This window comes from Eurosta solidaginis, chromosome 1 (genome assembly GCF_040869045.1).
Source record: "Eurosta solidaginis isolate ZX-2024a chromosome 1, ASM4086904v1, whole genome shotgun sequence".
Classification (NCBI taxonomy): Eukaryota; Metazoa; Arthropoda; class Insecta; order Diptera; family Tephritidae; genus Eurosta; species Eurosta solidaginis.
In genome coordinates this window covers 82485342-82503562 of record NC_090319.1, presented here as the reverse complement: position 1 = coordinate 82503562, position 18221 = coordinate 82485342, and the positions used below count along the sequence as shown (strand labels likewise).

Here is an 18221-nt window from a genome sequence, read left to right as displayed (position 1 = left end):
CAATTGGCCTTATTGCCACTTTGAATGGCAATAAGTTTGATTGAAGCTTTGCACACGTATCAAGGCTCGATGACAATGCATTAATGTGATGGTGCGGTGACATAAGGTCAACGGCCATAAGGTCAATTGGCTTTATTACCACTTGGAATGGCCGTAAGTTTGATTGAAACTTTGCACGCGTATCAAGGCTAGATGGCAATGCATTAATGTGATGGTGTGGTGACATAAGGTCAACGGCCATAAGGTCAATTGGCCTTATTACCACTTTGAATGGCCATAAGTTTGTTTGAAACTTTGCACACGTATCAAGGCTCGATGACAATGCAATAATGTGATGGTGGGTTGACACAAGGTTAACGGACATAAGGTCAATTTAACTTATGACCACCCCAAATGGCCATAGATTTGAAACCTTGCACATAATGCGAAGAACGCATTATGATAGATGGGGATGCATGGCACATGTACGAAAGAGCATACTGGAGCCCTTTTTAACATGCTTTTATTAGCTTGGCCTGTATCTATCTATGTATCCATGTATGTATGTAACGGAATCTGGAGTGGAGCCGATAGCCCTGGTAATGCAGAGCTCCGAACTCCGTTGCACCTTTTGAAGCATTTTAAGATAGGTACTTTTAGCTAGTGCAGACCACCAGACCAAGGCACCATAAAGAAGAATCGGGCGCACAATGGCTGTATAAATCCAGTAGGTCACATTAGAGGAGAATACCCAGGAGGTGCCAATTGCCCTCTTGCAGGTGAACAGCTCTGCTGCTGCCTTCTTGGATCGCTCCACTATATGGTCACTCCATAATAGCTTCCTATCCAGAATGACTCCCAAATACTTGATCGCTAAACGCTAAGAACGTACCCCCAATTCTTGGCGGTTTAAGATTTGGTACTTTGTACCTCCTCGTGAAGAGGACAAGCTCGGTTTTATCCTGGTTGGCTTCCAAACCTGTGGCGGGTTGTACTCCTGGAACAGCTCCAGGATGTCAGCTGGGTCCGTTGGCGTCACTGGAACCCAGGCGTCGTCACAGGCAATTAACTTGATATTGCCCTGGAACCACCCTGCAACGGTGTAAGATGGCGGTGAACCAGGGTTGTCTTTCTTAACCTTAAAGGCCACCGTAGCGAGCGCGGCCTCGATCCACTTCCACTGTTGTTTCGGTATCCTACATCTTCACTGCTCTCGTTTATAATGCCAATGATCTGCCGACCCTTGGCAATTTCGGCGAAAGACTGCGTCCAGCCTCCCTTCGTCTTGGCCCTTTTCGGTGCGGTGGGGTTGGATCCATCCATGGACCGCTGGCGTTTCGAGGTTTCATCACTCTCGACTAAAACTTTTAAAATTACTTGAACTAAAAAATTAAAAATAAATAATAGTTAAAAAAAATAAAAAAACACGCTTATATAGCAAACCGAACTAAAAAATAGAAAATAATTTTCAATTAAAAAGAGTTTATATAACAGTAGTAAAAGGTCAAACAATCATTTATAGTTAATCACCTCAAAATAAAATTAAAATAAAATTTAAGTTATTAAAAGAATAATTTAATTCACAGTAAAAACGTGGGGTGCTTGATATTGAATGTTACAATCATTCTATTGGCAACTATCTGAGAGGAAAGATATGAAATGTAGTCAAATGCACCCCACGCTTTTTAATCTGAATTAAATTATTCTGTTAATAACATAAATTTTATTATAATTTTATTTTGAGGTGATTATCTATAAATGATTGTTTGACCTTCTACTACTGTTATATAAACTCTTTTTAATTGAAAATTATTTTAAATTTTTTAGTTCGGTTTGCTATAAAAGCGTATTTTTTTAGTTTTTTTAAACTATTATTTATTAAAATCCCATTGATTATGCATACATATGTATGTATGTACGAATATTTGTAATTTCTCTGGATGTAAGACTGCAGATAGAAAGGGAAAGGCCTGAATTTTCCGAGTGGGCCGCTTAGTCATATATTATCACGAACTCCACCATGCATTGAGCTGCGTCTTCACATTGAAACATTCGCAGTGGAGCAAATTTCAACGGCTAGTAAGATTTCTTTAACTGAACTTAAATTTCCTCCTATATGGTTTTGATATCCTCAAATAAACAAATTTACCACTTTTGCTAAGAACGCCCTTTTAGAGGTTATTTGGTGTATTAGAAAAAAACACTCTTGCTCCTTTCTGATGAATATTAAACACGATTTTTCTTCGACGAAGTGCTGAAGGGATAGAATTCAGGGTCATACAACTAATCGGTTAAAGTGACTCCTAAAATACGACCAGACCAGGTTTTCATAATCCATATCCCTTTAATTTCAAAGTTTGCCTATTTACATGGCTTTAACAGCACTCTGCACTTATTTTCTCAGAATCCGCACACACGTGAGCATGCGCATAAATATTTTTAGTCAAAGAGCACACTCATGCGCATTTGCCTTATTTGATATGGCACACACTTAAGCTGTGTGCTGCATTTTTTTTTTTTCAATATTGCATAGCTCATGTGCATGAGCATTGAATTCAGTGAGCATTTATTTTCCACATGTGTGCGTGCTCCGCATGTGTGTGCAAATACGAGCCCTGGTAATCGTATTGAAATTTTTAATTATATTCTATTAATCAATTATCAAGAAATTTTCTCGAATTCGCGTTCCGATCGGACTTAATAGTCTCTTTATTGAAAGTCTTGAAGTTTATTCACTCACACTGTGTTCTCGTCGAGAAAGTGGCATATTTCATCCATCAAAATTCGAGTGTAACTCTAAAGGAAACGAGAAATTCTCTTAAAGGATATTGACGTCCTTGTGACTAAGCGTTATATTTTTAAGATCCCCATCTCCACCTTGAATGAGTTTCGTACGTAGCATCTGGTATGCTTCTATGAAGCTGCGCCTCATGTGTGCATCCTACCTTATTTGCAAATATTGAGATTATTTTGTTTATACGTATACAGTAGTCTTTTTATCACAAAGCACTTTTACATATGTTTTAATCAAACAAATCTCTGAAAGTAAATCTACACTTGCTTATTTAGCGATTTGTAGTCAAGTATGGAAAAGTAAATAATAGCGTTATATGTAAACCTACTATTATGTACGGAAGTATATTCATTAGCAGCTGCTGGACAGAATTTTCCACAATTCAAGCTAGCAATGGAAAAACATTCGACAACCTTTGATTGATTAAAGAAAACCATTCCCACCACATCATACAATTCTGCGGTTATACCCAATTCCCAATAATTTGTTTCTAAAAAAGCGCGAGCTATAATCATAAGTTGTACATTTTCAGCAACAATTTCCAATTATGATCCTAAATCAATGACACTGCACTGTATCTGCTCCTAAAGTTCTGAGTAACACGTCAATTAAGAGCAGTGCAAATTCATAATTTTTTTTTTTTAATAAATCATTTTCACGTACAACCCAACCAAGTATTTATGTAAATGAGGGTTGTTCTTAAACATCAAATGCTAAACATTTTTCATTCTAGCTCCTTCAAAAGATAATAGCACATTCAGATATGTAATTTATTAATTTTGGTTCTGCGGTTAAAGCGTGTCGCATAGGGGCCAAAATGCACACTAAGCGCTTCCAATAGAGACCACGACGCGTCCTGTGAACCTCGTTATCAATATACACTATTCAACCCTTGCAGATGAAGAAAGTACACTTCCAAGGGGGACACGATCACCATGGTCCACCTTCGTTCTCGATATTGTAACAGGTTAAACTCTTACTTGCTCAGGATCAACTCCGACACCGTAATGGATGTCCTGCAGGCATGACACCAACCATCTTTTCAATTGTAACATAGACTCTACGCCTCTAATACCTGTTGTTGTTGTTGTTGTTGTTGTTGTTGTTGTTGTTGTTGTTGTTGTTGTTGTAGCGATGAGGATACTCCCCGAAGGCGAAGGCCATCCCGCCCTCTCAGCCCCTAGATCCATAAGGAACTTGGGATGGCCAGAGGTGGAGAAGCTATATATTGCGCTGGCAACCCCTTGAAAGTGTTACGCTACACATCAACCTTCGTTAAGTTTTTTTAAGGCCCAACCTAATGTAAATTTGTAAAAATATATATAAAAAAGTGCTCTAATAAAAGTGAGAGTATAGTAAGGTGACATAAGAAATTTATAAAATGTTCACATTAAAGTGGCTGAGAATGAAATGAGAGATTTTTTGTTAAAAAAATATCGTTCAATTCGCGCTCTTCTCTGCTAACTTGAGCTTTGATGTAGAATTAACAATTATCTCCCTAGTCTCTCCATTTTTTTCACATCGCGAATTTCGGCATTATCACCAGATCATATCGAACATCCATGTCGAGGGCATTATGCAACCGACTGTCCGTCACCTAAAAATTCTGGGTGTGACGCTCGATAATAACCTGCATTTTGCACCTAAGATTCAGAGACGCAACAAAATCATCAAGTCCCTCGCTGGCAGCACTTCAGGCAAATACAAACAAATATAAAGCAATTGGCCAGGCGCTTGTAAGTTACGTGTCTCCGATATGGGTCGTCGTGATTAAAAGAAAACACACTAGAGGAAACAGCAGATCTACCAAAACACTGCGCTGAGAACTGCCACGCGATGTCTTCTTATGTCACCAGAACACCATAAAGGTGAGAAACAAAATTCTGTTGAATACTCAGAAACCTGGGCATCCCAACATGCATTCGATTGAAGAAGCTCCGCCTTCCAGGGTTATAAATAGACATCTTCGCAAGCACTATGAAGTAATCTAGCGCATAATAACTAAGCCAATTGAGCCTAATGGGCATAAAAAGGCGCCTAGGCTTATCAATGATGAGTTGACAAAGTCCTATGCTGATAAATGCTCAAAGTCCAAAACCCTATGCTTGCAGTAAAGGAAAGTAGATTCCCCAGGGTGACGTGGAGGAGGCGTGGTTAAACTGCAATCGCGTCAATATATAGATTGATAGTCAGGCGGCCATAAAAGCAAAATTTCTAAGGACATGTGCGATTCTTACGGTATTAGACGCAGAAAGTAGCTCGTATCTCTAAATAAAGAGGACTCCATAGTAAAGGGACACTTCCTTCTGCCATCACATACTTATCAATCGTCGACAATAGTATACTTAAAATGTGCGGGCTGCTGAAAGAAACGATTGAGCACATTCTGTGTTCGTGTCCTGCGCTCGCAAGGTCAAGACTCCACCTACAGCACACATTTATGAGATTTGCATGGGGCTTTTAAGGTGTTCCTACTTGGAGTATAGTTCAGAACCTGATAGCAATGCAAAAAGGAAAAATCGCCGCTAGGTGGCGCAAGGATCGAGATATTCACAAAAATCGTATTTGTGGTCCGATTTGGCTCATATTTAGAATACATAATACATATAAGAATAGAAAGCGACCTATGATGTCCGATTTGGCTCATATTTAGAACAAATATTACATACAGTCCGGTAGAAGTGACATTAAAATATTTTGGAGTTCGAAGAGAGACAAGCATACATGGCGCAGAGTCGAGTAAAGTCTTCGGAAGGATTATGTATTGACGACTTAGATTGTAACAAATTGTCAGGAAAGATTCCTTGTAATAATGAGTCACTAAATTAACTAAATAGAATGAGAAATAATGGACAATTAAATAAAGACTAAAAACTTGAAAATAAAATAATTAAAAAAATTTTAAGTTAAACGGTTTTATTGAAAACAATATTGACATGAAGTAATAATACTAAAAGCTAGAAAATAATTATGTAGGTCCTAGGTACTAGTTATCACACTCCTCATCAATCTAAGGCGTTGATCAGAAAATTAAAAAAAAAAACGTTGGAAGCGTAAAATTTCTATTGATAGTCATAAGTAAGACCAACTGAACCTTAATCAAGTTTTGCTACGTCTCACATTTTTAGAAATTTCACGCGCCCAACACTTTTATTTAATTGTCTGATCAACACCCTAGATTGATGAGGAGTGTGATAACTAGGACCTACCTAATTATTTTCTAGATTTTAATATTATTATTACTTCATGTCAGTATTGTTTTCAATAAAACCGTTTAACTAAAAAAAATTTTATTAATAATTTTATTTATATCATAACTCCTGACAACAAAATTGGGCTTTTCCGCTCGGTCATGGAAGAAATTTGGTAACACTATGGACACGTTCAGGCTATGTGAGGTCTTATTTGGACCGCCAGTTAAACCTAACTTAATCTGTCCGGTATCAACCCGCGCATACAGGCTATATGCCTTCCTATAGGAGGAGACGAAGCTTTGTTATTACTACAACTATAACAACAGTCCTGTTCCGGATATCGATCCTATACGACCCTAAGATAGCACATATAGGTAGTAATCAGACTCTAACAACAACGATTTGTTTGGCACCGGCGAACCTTCTGGTCATAGATAAGTTATAGCAAGTATTAATAAAATCTAGTATTTTTAGGTTTTTTATAATTTATTAACATCATTCTACTTTGCACATTTTAGTTGAATAATATTTTTTCTGGTGTGTAGTTATGCATAGGAAAAGCGTCTACATTTCTGTGCATTTTAAAATTGTACATTTTACTTATAAGTGCAACAAAATGGTTTAACACTTTATAACAGAAACACAACATGTTCTGACGTTTTATGTATCGGATTTATTCGTTTATCGAATGTTACACCATTGTAGGTGAAACGTGTATAAGGCACAGTGTTAATCACTTTAAAGCCTTGAGAACGTCCGGCTTTCTGCGAATACAACGAAGTGAAAATAGCTGTTACTGCCTTGGGCCGCATAGCTCTCAACTCGGAATGAACTTCCTCTATGCCAATGCCCTGAGAGAGTTCACGTGCCAGTGCGATGGTGTAACGCGTTAATTCGGTAGCAACACCACAATGAAACCACTTAGTAGATGTAGCAAGAAACATTAACTCCAACAATGCATCCATTTTATATAACTCAAAAACATCCTTCTCTGCATCGACATTGATCATAAAATCCATGAGACCTCGAGCTTGCGGCGAATGTGTATGCTCATTGCGAAATTGTATGAAGAAAGATTCTTGGCCTTTGGGCGGTATGTACTGTAACGGAAATTCGGTTTAATACCAAAAATATTTTTGGATTTAGCTAATATATTTCTTTACTTGTATTTTGTTGAACGTTATACCCACTATTTCGCCACTTTTGACATGTTTGGCAACCAAAGATACGCCATCCTCTGCCGTTATGCGACACAATTCTCGAAGCTCAGCGCGAGCTTGTGTATTTTCTGGTAAATTTATTTCGCAAGCATTACAAACGGATTCGTGCAAAAAGAATGAGCTGTCGAGGATCTGAAAAAGAGAGAGAAATATTTTTATTAACGTGATGTTGTTGAGCTTTTTTTCTCATGCTATCAACATTTTTATTTTATTTCTTTCAAACGCATTTGCATGCGCCTGTAATTCGCATCTTGTTTATGAAATATTCAAAAAAGAAATATATCTTAAGTTTGTTGTTCGAAGTGAATGGATTTTCGCAGCAAAATGCAGAGGGTCCCTTTTTTTATTGGACGTTGGCGTAGCGCACTACCCTCAAGTGGCCCAATGAAATCAGGCTAATCCTGTTCATGGGTCCGCACCCCGTGGGACCACCGTTAGGCATAACGTCACGGGGGGAAAGGTGATTTAGTCGCCACTACTTCGTATGCGCATTACTCTGCGCTCCCTTTCAGCATGCATCAATTTCGTCGTTACTATAAAGGCCATCTCGCTCGCAGCAATCCAACAATCTATTTGTCCGCACATTCGTGGAACTAAATTCCTAATGGAAGGCTACTCTCCAAAAACTCTGTTTACAGACAGTCTTTCGCCGTGAAAACGAGGGCAGTGAAACATTACATGTTCTGCGCTTTTCAATTCGGAGGGACAGTGTGGACAGAAAGGATCCTCCTCTATCCCACGCTTATGTAGATATTCCTTGAATCCACCGTGCCCGCTCAATATCTGTATGAGATGGTAATTTAGTTCGCCGTGTTTTCGCTCGTACCATTCCGCTATATTCCGGACTAGCATGAAGGTCCAGCGCCCTTTTCTAGAATCTTCCCACCGTTCTTGCCACCTAACTATTGTTTGTGACCTTGCGCTTTTCTTAGCGTCTTCAGATGGTCGGCTGATTCCAATGCCATACAGATCGGCCACTTCACATGAGAGTAGATCTACTGGGATTTTCCTGGATAAAACATGGATCGCGTCGTCGGACACCGTCCGATAAGCTATGCTATTCGTATAGCAGTAATGCGGTAGGCTGCTAGTATATCTTTTTGGTGGACTATTTTTGATCCGTGCCATACTGGTGCTGCATATAATATTATAGAGCTGGTTACGTTGGATAATAGCTGACGGGTAGCTTCGCCTGGGCCGCCAATGTTGGGCATTATTCGCGTTAGGGCTCCACTAACTCTAGAAACTTTCTCCCCCACCGCCCTGCAATGCTCCCTAAAAGTTAGTTTTAAGTCAATGATTACTCCTAGATATTTTAAGGAAGGCTTTGAATTTATTTGATAATCTCCTATGGTTAGGACCAACTCATCCACAGTCCGCTTTGAGCTCACCAGTACCACTTCTGTCTTATTGCTAGCCATCTCCAGCCCCATGTTCGTCAGCCATTCCTTTATTCTTCCCACGGCGTCATTACATAATGCTTGGAGCAGATCAAGTTTCTTGGCCACTGCTACTACCACAACATCATCTGCATAGGCGAGATTTTCCGTGCCTCCGGGAAGGTTAATTTGTAGCACACCGTGGGCCAGCCCCTTGGACCTCACAAAATAGCGATTGGCTTATCCTTCAATTATTGAGCGACTCACTGCATTGCAACGACTTTACTCCGTATATGACTGTCCTCATTCTTGTATGAGTCCGCCGAATACTCGAAGAAACCGATACCGATTTCGCAGTCATATTCGTAGACATAGCTAAGGTCTTAATCGTAAGCGTGTATAAAAAAATATAAGCGTATAGTGGCATTCCCACTCGCACTCCCATTTCCACTTATCCTACTTCCACCTTTGCTTCCGTACCGACTATTACTCCTATCCCACTTTTCACCCCAAGTCCCACTACCGAGTAGCAATAGTATGTGCAATGAGGTAGAAGGTGCAGTGTGGAAAGAGATATCGTTCGAACATGAAATTATCTGCCGCCTTTTATGTATTTTTACTGACTACTTCCAAAGAAAAAACTTACATCCAAAGCTTTTTCTAGATCTGCTTTAGTCAAACTGCGAATTTCGAGCTCATCTGAAAATCAAAGAAAACATTTTTTTTTAATTAAGCTAAAAACTACTATATTTCATTCAGTTTTGATATAAATTACTCTCTCACCATTATAAAATTTTCCCCAAAGTCGTCCATCATTGTCTCTCATATTGACGTGCTTTTCTCAAAACGATGTACACAATCTAGAAAGTAAAAGAGTGAAAGTTCTGGAGTTCCCATCAAGCACTCAGAGTGAGAAAGGAGTCCTAAACTGGAGCGTTTACCCCTTTCTGAGCTCATATCGGAGTCTGAATTGAACGTGATTCCCTTCTAGGGGGGGTCATCCAATATAAGCTTAATTCCATATGAGGAAATGGAGATAAAAGGAAAAAAGAAAAGGAGGCAGGAGGAAAGGAAAGGTTATCAATGAGTTATCGATTTATTACGGAAAAGTTATAGGTTATTAATCGAAAAGTTATCAATTTGTTATCGAGAGTATCGATTTGTTTTATAAATTATGGATACGTTATCAAAAAGTTATCTGTTGGTTTTCGTGATACTGCTAATTTGTTATTCACATTTAATCGATTTGCTACTGAAATATTATCGATTTTTTATCGAACGTTTATCGTTTGATCGCATAAAAGTTATATATTTGTTATAAATTTAAGATCGCGGGTTCGAATCGAGCTCAAGGACTAACAATAATTATTTTACATTTATTGAAAAATTTGGGATTATTTATCGAAAGTAATCAATATTTTATCAAAAAGTTATCAATTTGTTATCGTAAAGTAACCGGTATAAAGTAGGGCTGTGAACTGCATCCGGATTTTTCTACTATCCGGATAAACCGGATATTCGAATAACCGGATAGCTAAGCAAAAAATCCTGTTATCCGGGTATCCGAACAGCGAACAACGTAAACGAAAAATCAGGATATCCGTATACAACGACAACGAAGGTTATGAATCAGTTATCGATTTATTAGTTACAGATTATTTATTGAAAAGTTATCAATTTGTAATCGGAAGGCTATCGATTTGTTATTGAAGTTATCGATACGTTATTAAAAAGTTATCCAATTGATATCTGTTGGTTTTCGTGATATTGCCAATTTTTAATTAGCGTTTAATCCATTTATTTACCGAAATATTATCGATTTTTTATCGAACGTTTATCGTTTGAGCACTAAAAAGTTATACATATAGATGTTATCAATTTACGAAAAAGATATTTTATTTAACGAAAAGTAATCAATACGTTATCGAAAAGTTTTCGATATGTTATCAAAAACTTATCAATTTGTTATCGAAAAGTAACCGATTTATTATGGAAAAGGTATTGACTTGTTATATTAAATTTAACGACAGGTTATCGATACGTTATCAAAAAGTTACGCAATTTATATCTATTGGTTATCAGGATGTCACTAATTTGTTATTAGCCTCTTATCGATTTGTTATGGGAAATTTATTGATTTGTTATGGAAAACTTATCGTTTGATCATGAAAAAGTTATCGGCTTGTTATCAAAAAAATATTGATTCTTATCGAAAATTATGCATTATTTATTGAAAAGTAATCAATATTTTATCAAAAAAGTTACTTAATATTTCGTTATCGGTAATAAGCCAGTATTAAAAGTATAACTTATCGGTACCGGTTGCTGGAAATAACTTATTATAACATTGCATGTCAGGAAATAAACTTTCAATCATGAAATATTTCTCACAAAGCGGCGCTCACATGGAACCTGTTTTTCTTAGTTTAGCCTCATTATGAGCTCAACAGGTACAATCCGTCACTGTCACGACATACGCAATTTTTTACTGACAGCACGTGGCCGACATATGTCAAAAGTAGGCATTTGGCAAAAGTATGAGCATGATGAATTCGACGACTGACGCATTAGCTGAGTTCCAACTAACACCCGTTCAGATCTCGATAAAAATTGAGCAGCAAATGCAATAACAACGTTGTGATCTTGATATTTATCTGGATCACTTTTGGATCCACAAGGTAGCTCTGGTGATTTCGTTTTTTGTGGTAGTTTTTTGACAGCTAGCCTCTTTTGTTGCCAGCATCTACGCAGATATGCACTCAAGTGTCCGATGTTTGCCATCCTTTCCCATTTGACACCCCATACATTTCAAGTTTAAGTTTGAAAACAAATTATTTCGGCCATCAAACCAATGCCGTTATATTTATTGAAACTAAAATTAAATTATAAACCACGCTAGAAATAAAATTAAAGAAAAAAACTCTTTTAAAAATAAGCTTTTATTATTGGTTAATAAAATTAACTAAAAAGTAAAAAATAAAAAATAAAATGACTGTAAAGAAATATAACACTTTATAAGTTCATTGTAATCTTTAACGACAAAATCTCTGCGACAAAAAAATTCCATATTGTACATAATTATATATTTTGAACATTAAAACTTTACACCTAAATTATTAAATCTTACAGTTTATATCACAGTCCTAATTGTTCTAATAAAAAGCGTGTTAAATTTTGATGGTATAATTAAGAACATTTAGGACCTCCTTTTCTTGTAATGTAACACGCTTTTATTGGAACAACTAGCTTTACCAGGCGCACGTTGTAACGGCCGAGATCGAATGGATGTTGCGTTATTTTTTCTGTTTTGTTTGTTGGTAATTTAATTTATTGTTGTGTAAATTGAATTGAATTTTGTACGCGTATTTGGTGAAATTTTCTGTTAAAACATTTTATTCTTGTATCTTATTGTATCTTGTTAAACGGTTTTATTTAGCTTGAGTTGACAGGCTGCACGGCCGTTGTGAACGAATCTTGTAATTGAAATTTAAGTAACTTCCCGATAAGCTACAAGCTTGAAACTTGGAATATAGTTCAGAACTCGATGACAATGCAATAATAAGAAAAAAATCGCCGCTAGGTGGCGCAAAGATCGAGATATTCGCAAAATTCGCATTTGTGGTCCGATTTGGCTCATATTTTGAACACATAATACATGCAAGAATAGAAATCGACCTGTGAAAAAAAATCGCCGCTAGGTGGCGCATGGATCGAGATATTCACAAAAATCGTATTTGTGGTCCGATTTGGCTCTTATTTGGAACACATAATACATACAAGAATAGAAAGCGACCTATCAAAAAAATCGCCGCTAGGTGGCGCAAGGATCGAGATATTCACAAAAATCGTATTTGTGGTCCGATTTGATTTGGTCCATATTTGGAACACATAATACATACATGAATAGAAAGCGACCTATGATGCCGGACTTGGCTCATATTTGGAACAAATATTGCATACAGTCCAGTAGAAGTGACATCAAAATATTTTGGAGTTGGAGGAGGGACAAGCATACGTGGCGCAGAGTCGAGTAAAGTCTTTGGAAGGATTATGTATTGAGGACTTAGGTTGTTACGAATTGTCAGGAAAGAGTCCTGTAATAATGAGTCACTAAATAAACTAAATAGAGTTAGAAATAATAGGCAATTAAATAAAGACTAAAAACTTGAAAATAAAATAATTAAAAAGAATTTTCAAGTTAAACGGTTTTATTGAAAACAATACTTACATGAAATAATAAAAGTACGAAAAGCTAGAAAATAATTAGGTAGGTCCTAGGTACTAGTCATCACACTCCTTATCAATCTAGGGCGTTGATCAGACAATTAAATAAAAGCGTTGGACGCGTCATATTTCTATTGATAGTCATAAGTAAAACCAACTGAACCTTAATCGGGTTATGCTACGCCTCACATTTTTAGAAATTTCACGCGCCCAACGCTTTTATTTAATTGTCCGATCAACGCCCTAGATTGATAAGAAGTGTGATGACTAGTACCTAGGACCTACCTAATTATTTTCTAGCTTTTCGTACTTTTATTATTTCATGTAAGTATTGTTTTCAATAAAACCGTTTAACTTAAAATTTTTTTTTTTTATTATTTTATTTTATATTATTGTATTGCTTTTACCGCTGATGATTGTTGCTTTGATTACATTCCGAAGAAGCATGACTGGTGAGCCAATTTTCAAAGTTGATATATGCGCAGGCATTTCTTTTGGTTCTAAGGAGTATAGAAATTCATTTGGATAATTCACAATTTTATCTTCATCTGTAACTGTGTCGATCGATTTATATTTCGTCACTTCACCAGGAAATTGATTTTTAAAGCGATCATTGATTTTGTTAACATGATCATTTTTGGGAGCTAAGATAGTTCTTTCGCATAGCCAAAAAACAAAAGCATTTAAATTTAAAATTCGTAATTCTGAAATATGAAAAACTTTCGTCTTGATCGAAGGAACCTCGAGCCAGTGATGATCGAAGTATAGCAAACACGTTTTCATAGGGAACACCCACACACAATTTGATTTTTATAGAAGATGTAGACAGACTGAAGCTAAACAATTTTTTTAACAGCGGCAGATTACTAAACGTCCAAAAGGCATAACAGCTAAACTCAACAATGCAACAAACTTTAGGTGTTAAAATAACTTAAGTTTGTACGGCAACCATAGTTTTTCCCCATTCCAGATTTTACTGGAGGTTTTTGGACTTAACGTCACATAGCTCCTTACCAATTTTAATTATCCTACCATTACGACATCCAGATATATGCAGTATAATATATTCCATTTGTATGGGAGGTGCCACGCCCCCTTTTTCCCAATTCCATATTTTCTTGGTGGTGTTAAGGATTGACCTCAAATAACTCCTTACTGAATTTCAATGTTCTGGCATGTATACCTTCAAAGTTATGCAGTACCAAAGATTCCATTTGAATGGGAGGTTCCACGCCCCCTTTTTCCCAATTCCGCATTTTCTTGGTGGTGTTAGGGATTGACCTCATATAACTCCTTACTGAATTTCAATGTTCTGGCATGTATACCTTAAAAGTTATGCAGTACCAAAGATTTCATTTGAATGGGGGGTTCCACGCCCCTTTTTCCCAATTCCGCCTTTTCTTGGTGGTGTTAGGGATTGACCTCATATAACTCCATACTGAATTTCAATGTACTGGCATGTATACCTTCAAAGTTATGCATTACTAAAGGTTCCATTTGTATGGGAGGTGCCACGCCCCCTTTCTCCAAATTCCGCATTTCCTTGATGGTGTTAGGGATTGACCTCATATAACTCCTCATTGAATTTCAATGTTCTGGCATGTATACCTTCAAAGGTATGCAGTACCAAAGATTCCATTTGAATGGGAGGTTCCACGCCCCCTTTTTCCCAATTCCGCATTTTCTTGGTGGTGTTAGGGATTGACCTCATATAACTCCTTACTGAATTTCAATGTTCTGGCATGTATACCTTCAACGTTATGCAGTACCAAAGATTCCATTTGAATGGGAGGTTCCACGCCCCCTTTTTCCCAATTCCGCCTTTTCTTGGTGGTGTTAGGGATTGACCTCATATAACTCCTTACTGAATTTCAATGTTCTGGCATGTATACCTTCAAAGTTATGCATTACTACAGGTTCCATTTGTATGGGAGGTGCCACGCCCCCTTTCTCCAAATTCCGCATTTTCTTGGTAGTGTTAGGGTTTGACCTCATATAACTCCTCATTGAATTTCAATGTTCTGGCATGTATACCTTGAAAGGTATGCAGTACCAAAGATTCCATTTGTATGGGAGGTGCCACGCCCCTTTTATATATCGAAATTATTTTTAGCCTAAAACCTTCCCGTTGATCGAAGGAACCCATAACCAAAATTTGGTGATGGTTGATGTGTGGGAAATACGTTTCCATAGCGAACACACACACACACAGAATTTGATTTATATATATATATGGCTAAACCGATTTGGGATTTCAAAATCAACTAACCATCATCTCTCCTTCCTGTATCTTTCCTAAAAATTTCATGGCAATCTGTCGAGCCGTTCTCGAGTTATGCAGTGACAATCAAAATGTACACTTCTTTTTATATATATAGATTAGGACTTTGATATAAACTGTAAGATTTAATAATTTAGGTGTAAAGTTTTAATTTTAAAAATATATAATTATGTACAATATGGAATTTTTTTGTCGCAGACGAAAAAGCCTAATTAACGTTAAAGGTTACAATGAACTTATAAAGTGTTATATTTCTTTACAGTCAATTTATTTTTTACTTTTTAGTTAATTTTATTAACCAATAATAAAAGTTTATTTTTAAAAAAGTTTTTTTTTTTTTATTTTATTTTTTACTTTTTATTTCGTTTAATTAACAAGTAATATAAGCGTGTTCTTAGAAAAGCTTTTTTCTTAAATTTAATTTAAATATGACTTTTTTTAAATTTTTAGTAGGGTAAAATATTGTTTAAATTAAATTACTTAGTTATTTGTAACGTTTCTCATCCTATCCATTTATTTTATGCATCAACATTACAAGGTTTCGTCGAAGTCAACTTTGAACAGTCAAGTTCTTCTATTCGAGTGTTAACTAACTTAAAATCATATTTTATTGTGACTTTGCCTATGTCGCGTTCAGTTTACAACTACTCATTGCAGATCTCTGCTCTGTTCCATCGGCAAAAATCTGTAAAACAAAATCAGGTGCGCAGAAAAGTATACAACATTTAGCGATAACAGCCTAACTTCTACGTTTGTTGCATGCACAAACAAAGCGAAGTTAAGCGCCAAATACACGACACGAACATTTCCGCGAACATTCCCGTTATGTCATGTTTCTGCGACCTTTTCTGTCGTGTATGGTGGTGTTTGCCAGTTCGCGCAAATGTTCGCCAAAAATCAAAATATTTTAATTTTTGGAGAACATTTGCGCGCACTGTTCGTGTGTGTATGGCGAAATAGCTCATAATCGTAGTAATTTCTGAACGGAACAGACGTGCGCGGACAATTGTTGTCGGTATTCATCGCTGTCTGAAAGAGAACTAATGTTCGGCCAAAAGTTCGTATGGTGTATGGCCAAATCTGCGAACAAGATTGCGGAATATTCGCGGAAATGTTCGTGTCGTGTATTTGGCGCTTTACCTGCGTTCTTGAGGACTTAGGCTTTTATTCCCTTGTGAACACAAATCTTTACCGATAACTCTGTTATCGATTAATTTATCGAATTCTCGCAAAGTAATATTGCATTGTCATCGGAGTTATACATGTGTTCAAAATTTCAGCTCAATCGGACACCGGGAAGTGTATCAAATTTAACTTGCAAGATTTGATTACATACAACAGCCAAGTGAAAGTAAATAAAATCTTATAATAATAATAAAATGGTATATTTTCCATTTGCGTCCCTAAAACAAAATATGGAAAATACAAGAGCCACAACAAAATTTCCAGTCATGTGCATAGCTCCTTACAAAAGTTAAAAATTTTAATATCAGACTTCGGACGATCGTTACTTGGTTCAGAACACGTCTCTTAATACCTCTCCCGACATTTATGGACATGTTTGAGTCCCGATCACGGTTGTTAAGCATTAATATTTTAGTTTTTTTATGTACAATAACCTACATAATTTTCCAACAATTAGTTTAATAATTTGTATGAATTTTAGACTAAAAATTTAGGGGCGGAAAAAAGTTTGTAAATATCAGCTAATCTATTATGTGTACACATGAATTGAGTGCTGCTAGCTTTTATAGAACCGATCCGGATGCCTCCAATGAGATTTCAGCGTGATCCAAAGCTGGACGGCTCGTTAGAACGCCATAAATGTTGACATGCGTACGATCAGTCACGTTATCTCTTCTCATACGGTTCAGGGCCCGTATTACGTGTTACGATCCACTTTTTCTAAAAATTATAATTAGTTATGGATCAAACGAGTACTATTTGCCGCTAGTTCAAATATGCCATTAATCCAATCCAATATTTAAGAGCTATTTTGATTAAAAAATGAGTTTCGATCACTGATCGTAACACATAATACGGGCCCTGGTTTCAATCACAGATTACGTAATTCCGACCCTGAATACAAATTTTCACTAAGACCTCTATCATTTGTTCACGTTATTCCAAACACTTTAAGTTAAAAAAATTAGAGGAATATTAGATAACCTCTCACGGTGATACGATATGGTGATATGATCTTATCGAAAATGTACCTTTAAATGAACCTTTTTTTATTTAGTAAAAGTTAATGCAGTGATAATATGTATTTATTTAAAATCGACCGCTTTGGTAGTCTGTTTCGGCACAACTAAAGCTTTTGAATTGAGAGCGCTTCTAGATTAGCAATTTTCCTACATTCATAACAAGTGGAGATTGCAATTTTCATTTAACAATCAATCATATTATTAAGTGAAATATTTACTTATGTATATTTATAAGTATTTTGGTTAGTGCGTATAGAGTATATTTAACGGAATTTCATCACTATAGTTCGTTCATTTGTATTTTTTAATACCAACCTTCTCAAGTTCTTGATTCGCCGCTTAACCACTTGAACGATTATTACTTTTTCAATTTTTCTCTCTTATCATTTCGCTTCTCTGTTTTCTCCTCTCCTTTTCCACAGAAGTTACGCCTGCTTCCGAACGAGTTTCTAGCTAAAAAAAAATACTCTACAGTCCAGAAGCCCCTGTGGATTGCGAGAAAATTAAAGATGTCAGTTTACATCTAAGCATCCTTACCATTTTTTCGTTCATTTAGTTTCGCCAAGAAGCTGATGTTGCTAACTAGCATACATAATGGTATTTTTAAATTTTTGTTGCGTTGCAAATTAGTAGAAGTTTCGAATGTTCTCCTTGGCTACTTAGTTTCTGGCACCCAAATTGACTAAGTATAAGTACGGCTTTTTTTGATGTACACAGTTTTTATAAGTCAAGCGGAAGTAGGTTTAATATTGTATACAAAACCCCTTTGGAAGAGGTGCCACAAGCTCCAGTGGCGCCAACGCAGCCAAGGTCTTGAGCTTTTTGACCACTATTGATATTGGCCCCTATTATGAGACAAATTCGATCTTCGACTGTGGTCGAAAGAGCTGATCGAACGAATTTTCATTCGGTATTATGACACTCATTCGATCAAGACTAGTGT

The 18221-nt window shown here is 36.6% G+C and overlaps 2 protein-coding genes across 9 annotated transcripts in view; one reads left to right on the top strand and one right to left on the bottom strand.

Annotated features, from left to right (window-relative positions):
• The window catches only part of LOC137236370 (ELMO domain-containing protein 2), a 99165-nt gene that overhangs the window by 52454 nt on the left and 28490 nt on the right, over positions 1-18221 (top strand). The window contains exon 1 of one of the 6 annotated variants that reach the window (XM_067758875.1): positions 11224-11244. The exons of the other annotated variants lie outside the window; for them this stretch is intronic. The gene's annotated coding sequence lies outside the window, so the exon portion shown is untranslated. Of the gene's footprint in view, positions 1-11223; positions 11245-18221 lie in introns of those variants that run through there. 6 annotated transcript variants of the gene reach the window in all.
• Positions 6435-17412, bottom strand: LOC137236371 (uncharacterized). 3 transcript variants are annotated; one of them, XM_067758876.1, is made up of 5 exons: positions 17288-17412; positions 9350-9426; positions 9213-9265; positions 7131-7319; positions 6435-7067 (listed from the first exon to the last, which is right to left on the bottom strand). In XM_067758876.1, exons 2-5 carry the CDS (start codon positions 9390-9392, stop codon positions 6597-6599), a joined length of 756 nt encoding a protein of 251 aa, XP_067614977.1. In that variant the 5' UTR covers positions 9393-9426; positions 17288-17412; the 3' UTR covers positions 6435-6596. The 3 variants fall into 3 exon arrangements, with proteins under 3 accessions (XP_067614977.1, XP_067614979.1, XP_067614978.1); XM_067758878.1 differs by having other exon boundaries at positions 7158-7319; XM_067758877.1 differs by having other exon boundaries at positions 17241-17356.

Bases quoted from the DNA above. Each gene is read 5' to 3' on its own strand.
- LOC137236371 (XM_067758876.1), bottom strand. From the start codon at position 9,392: ATGAGAGACAATGATGGACGACTTTGGGGAAAATTTTATAATG. The intron at 9,266-9,349 runs GTGAGAGAGTAA...TTTGATTTTCAG, and splicing joins TTGGGGAAAATTTTATAATG to ATGAGCTCGAAATTCGCAGT. The intron at 7,320-9,212 runs GTAAGTTTTTTC...TCTCTTTTTCAG, and splicing joins ATCTAGAAAAAGCTTTGGAT to ATCCTCGACAGCTCATTCTT.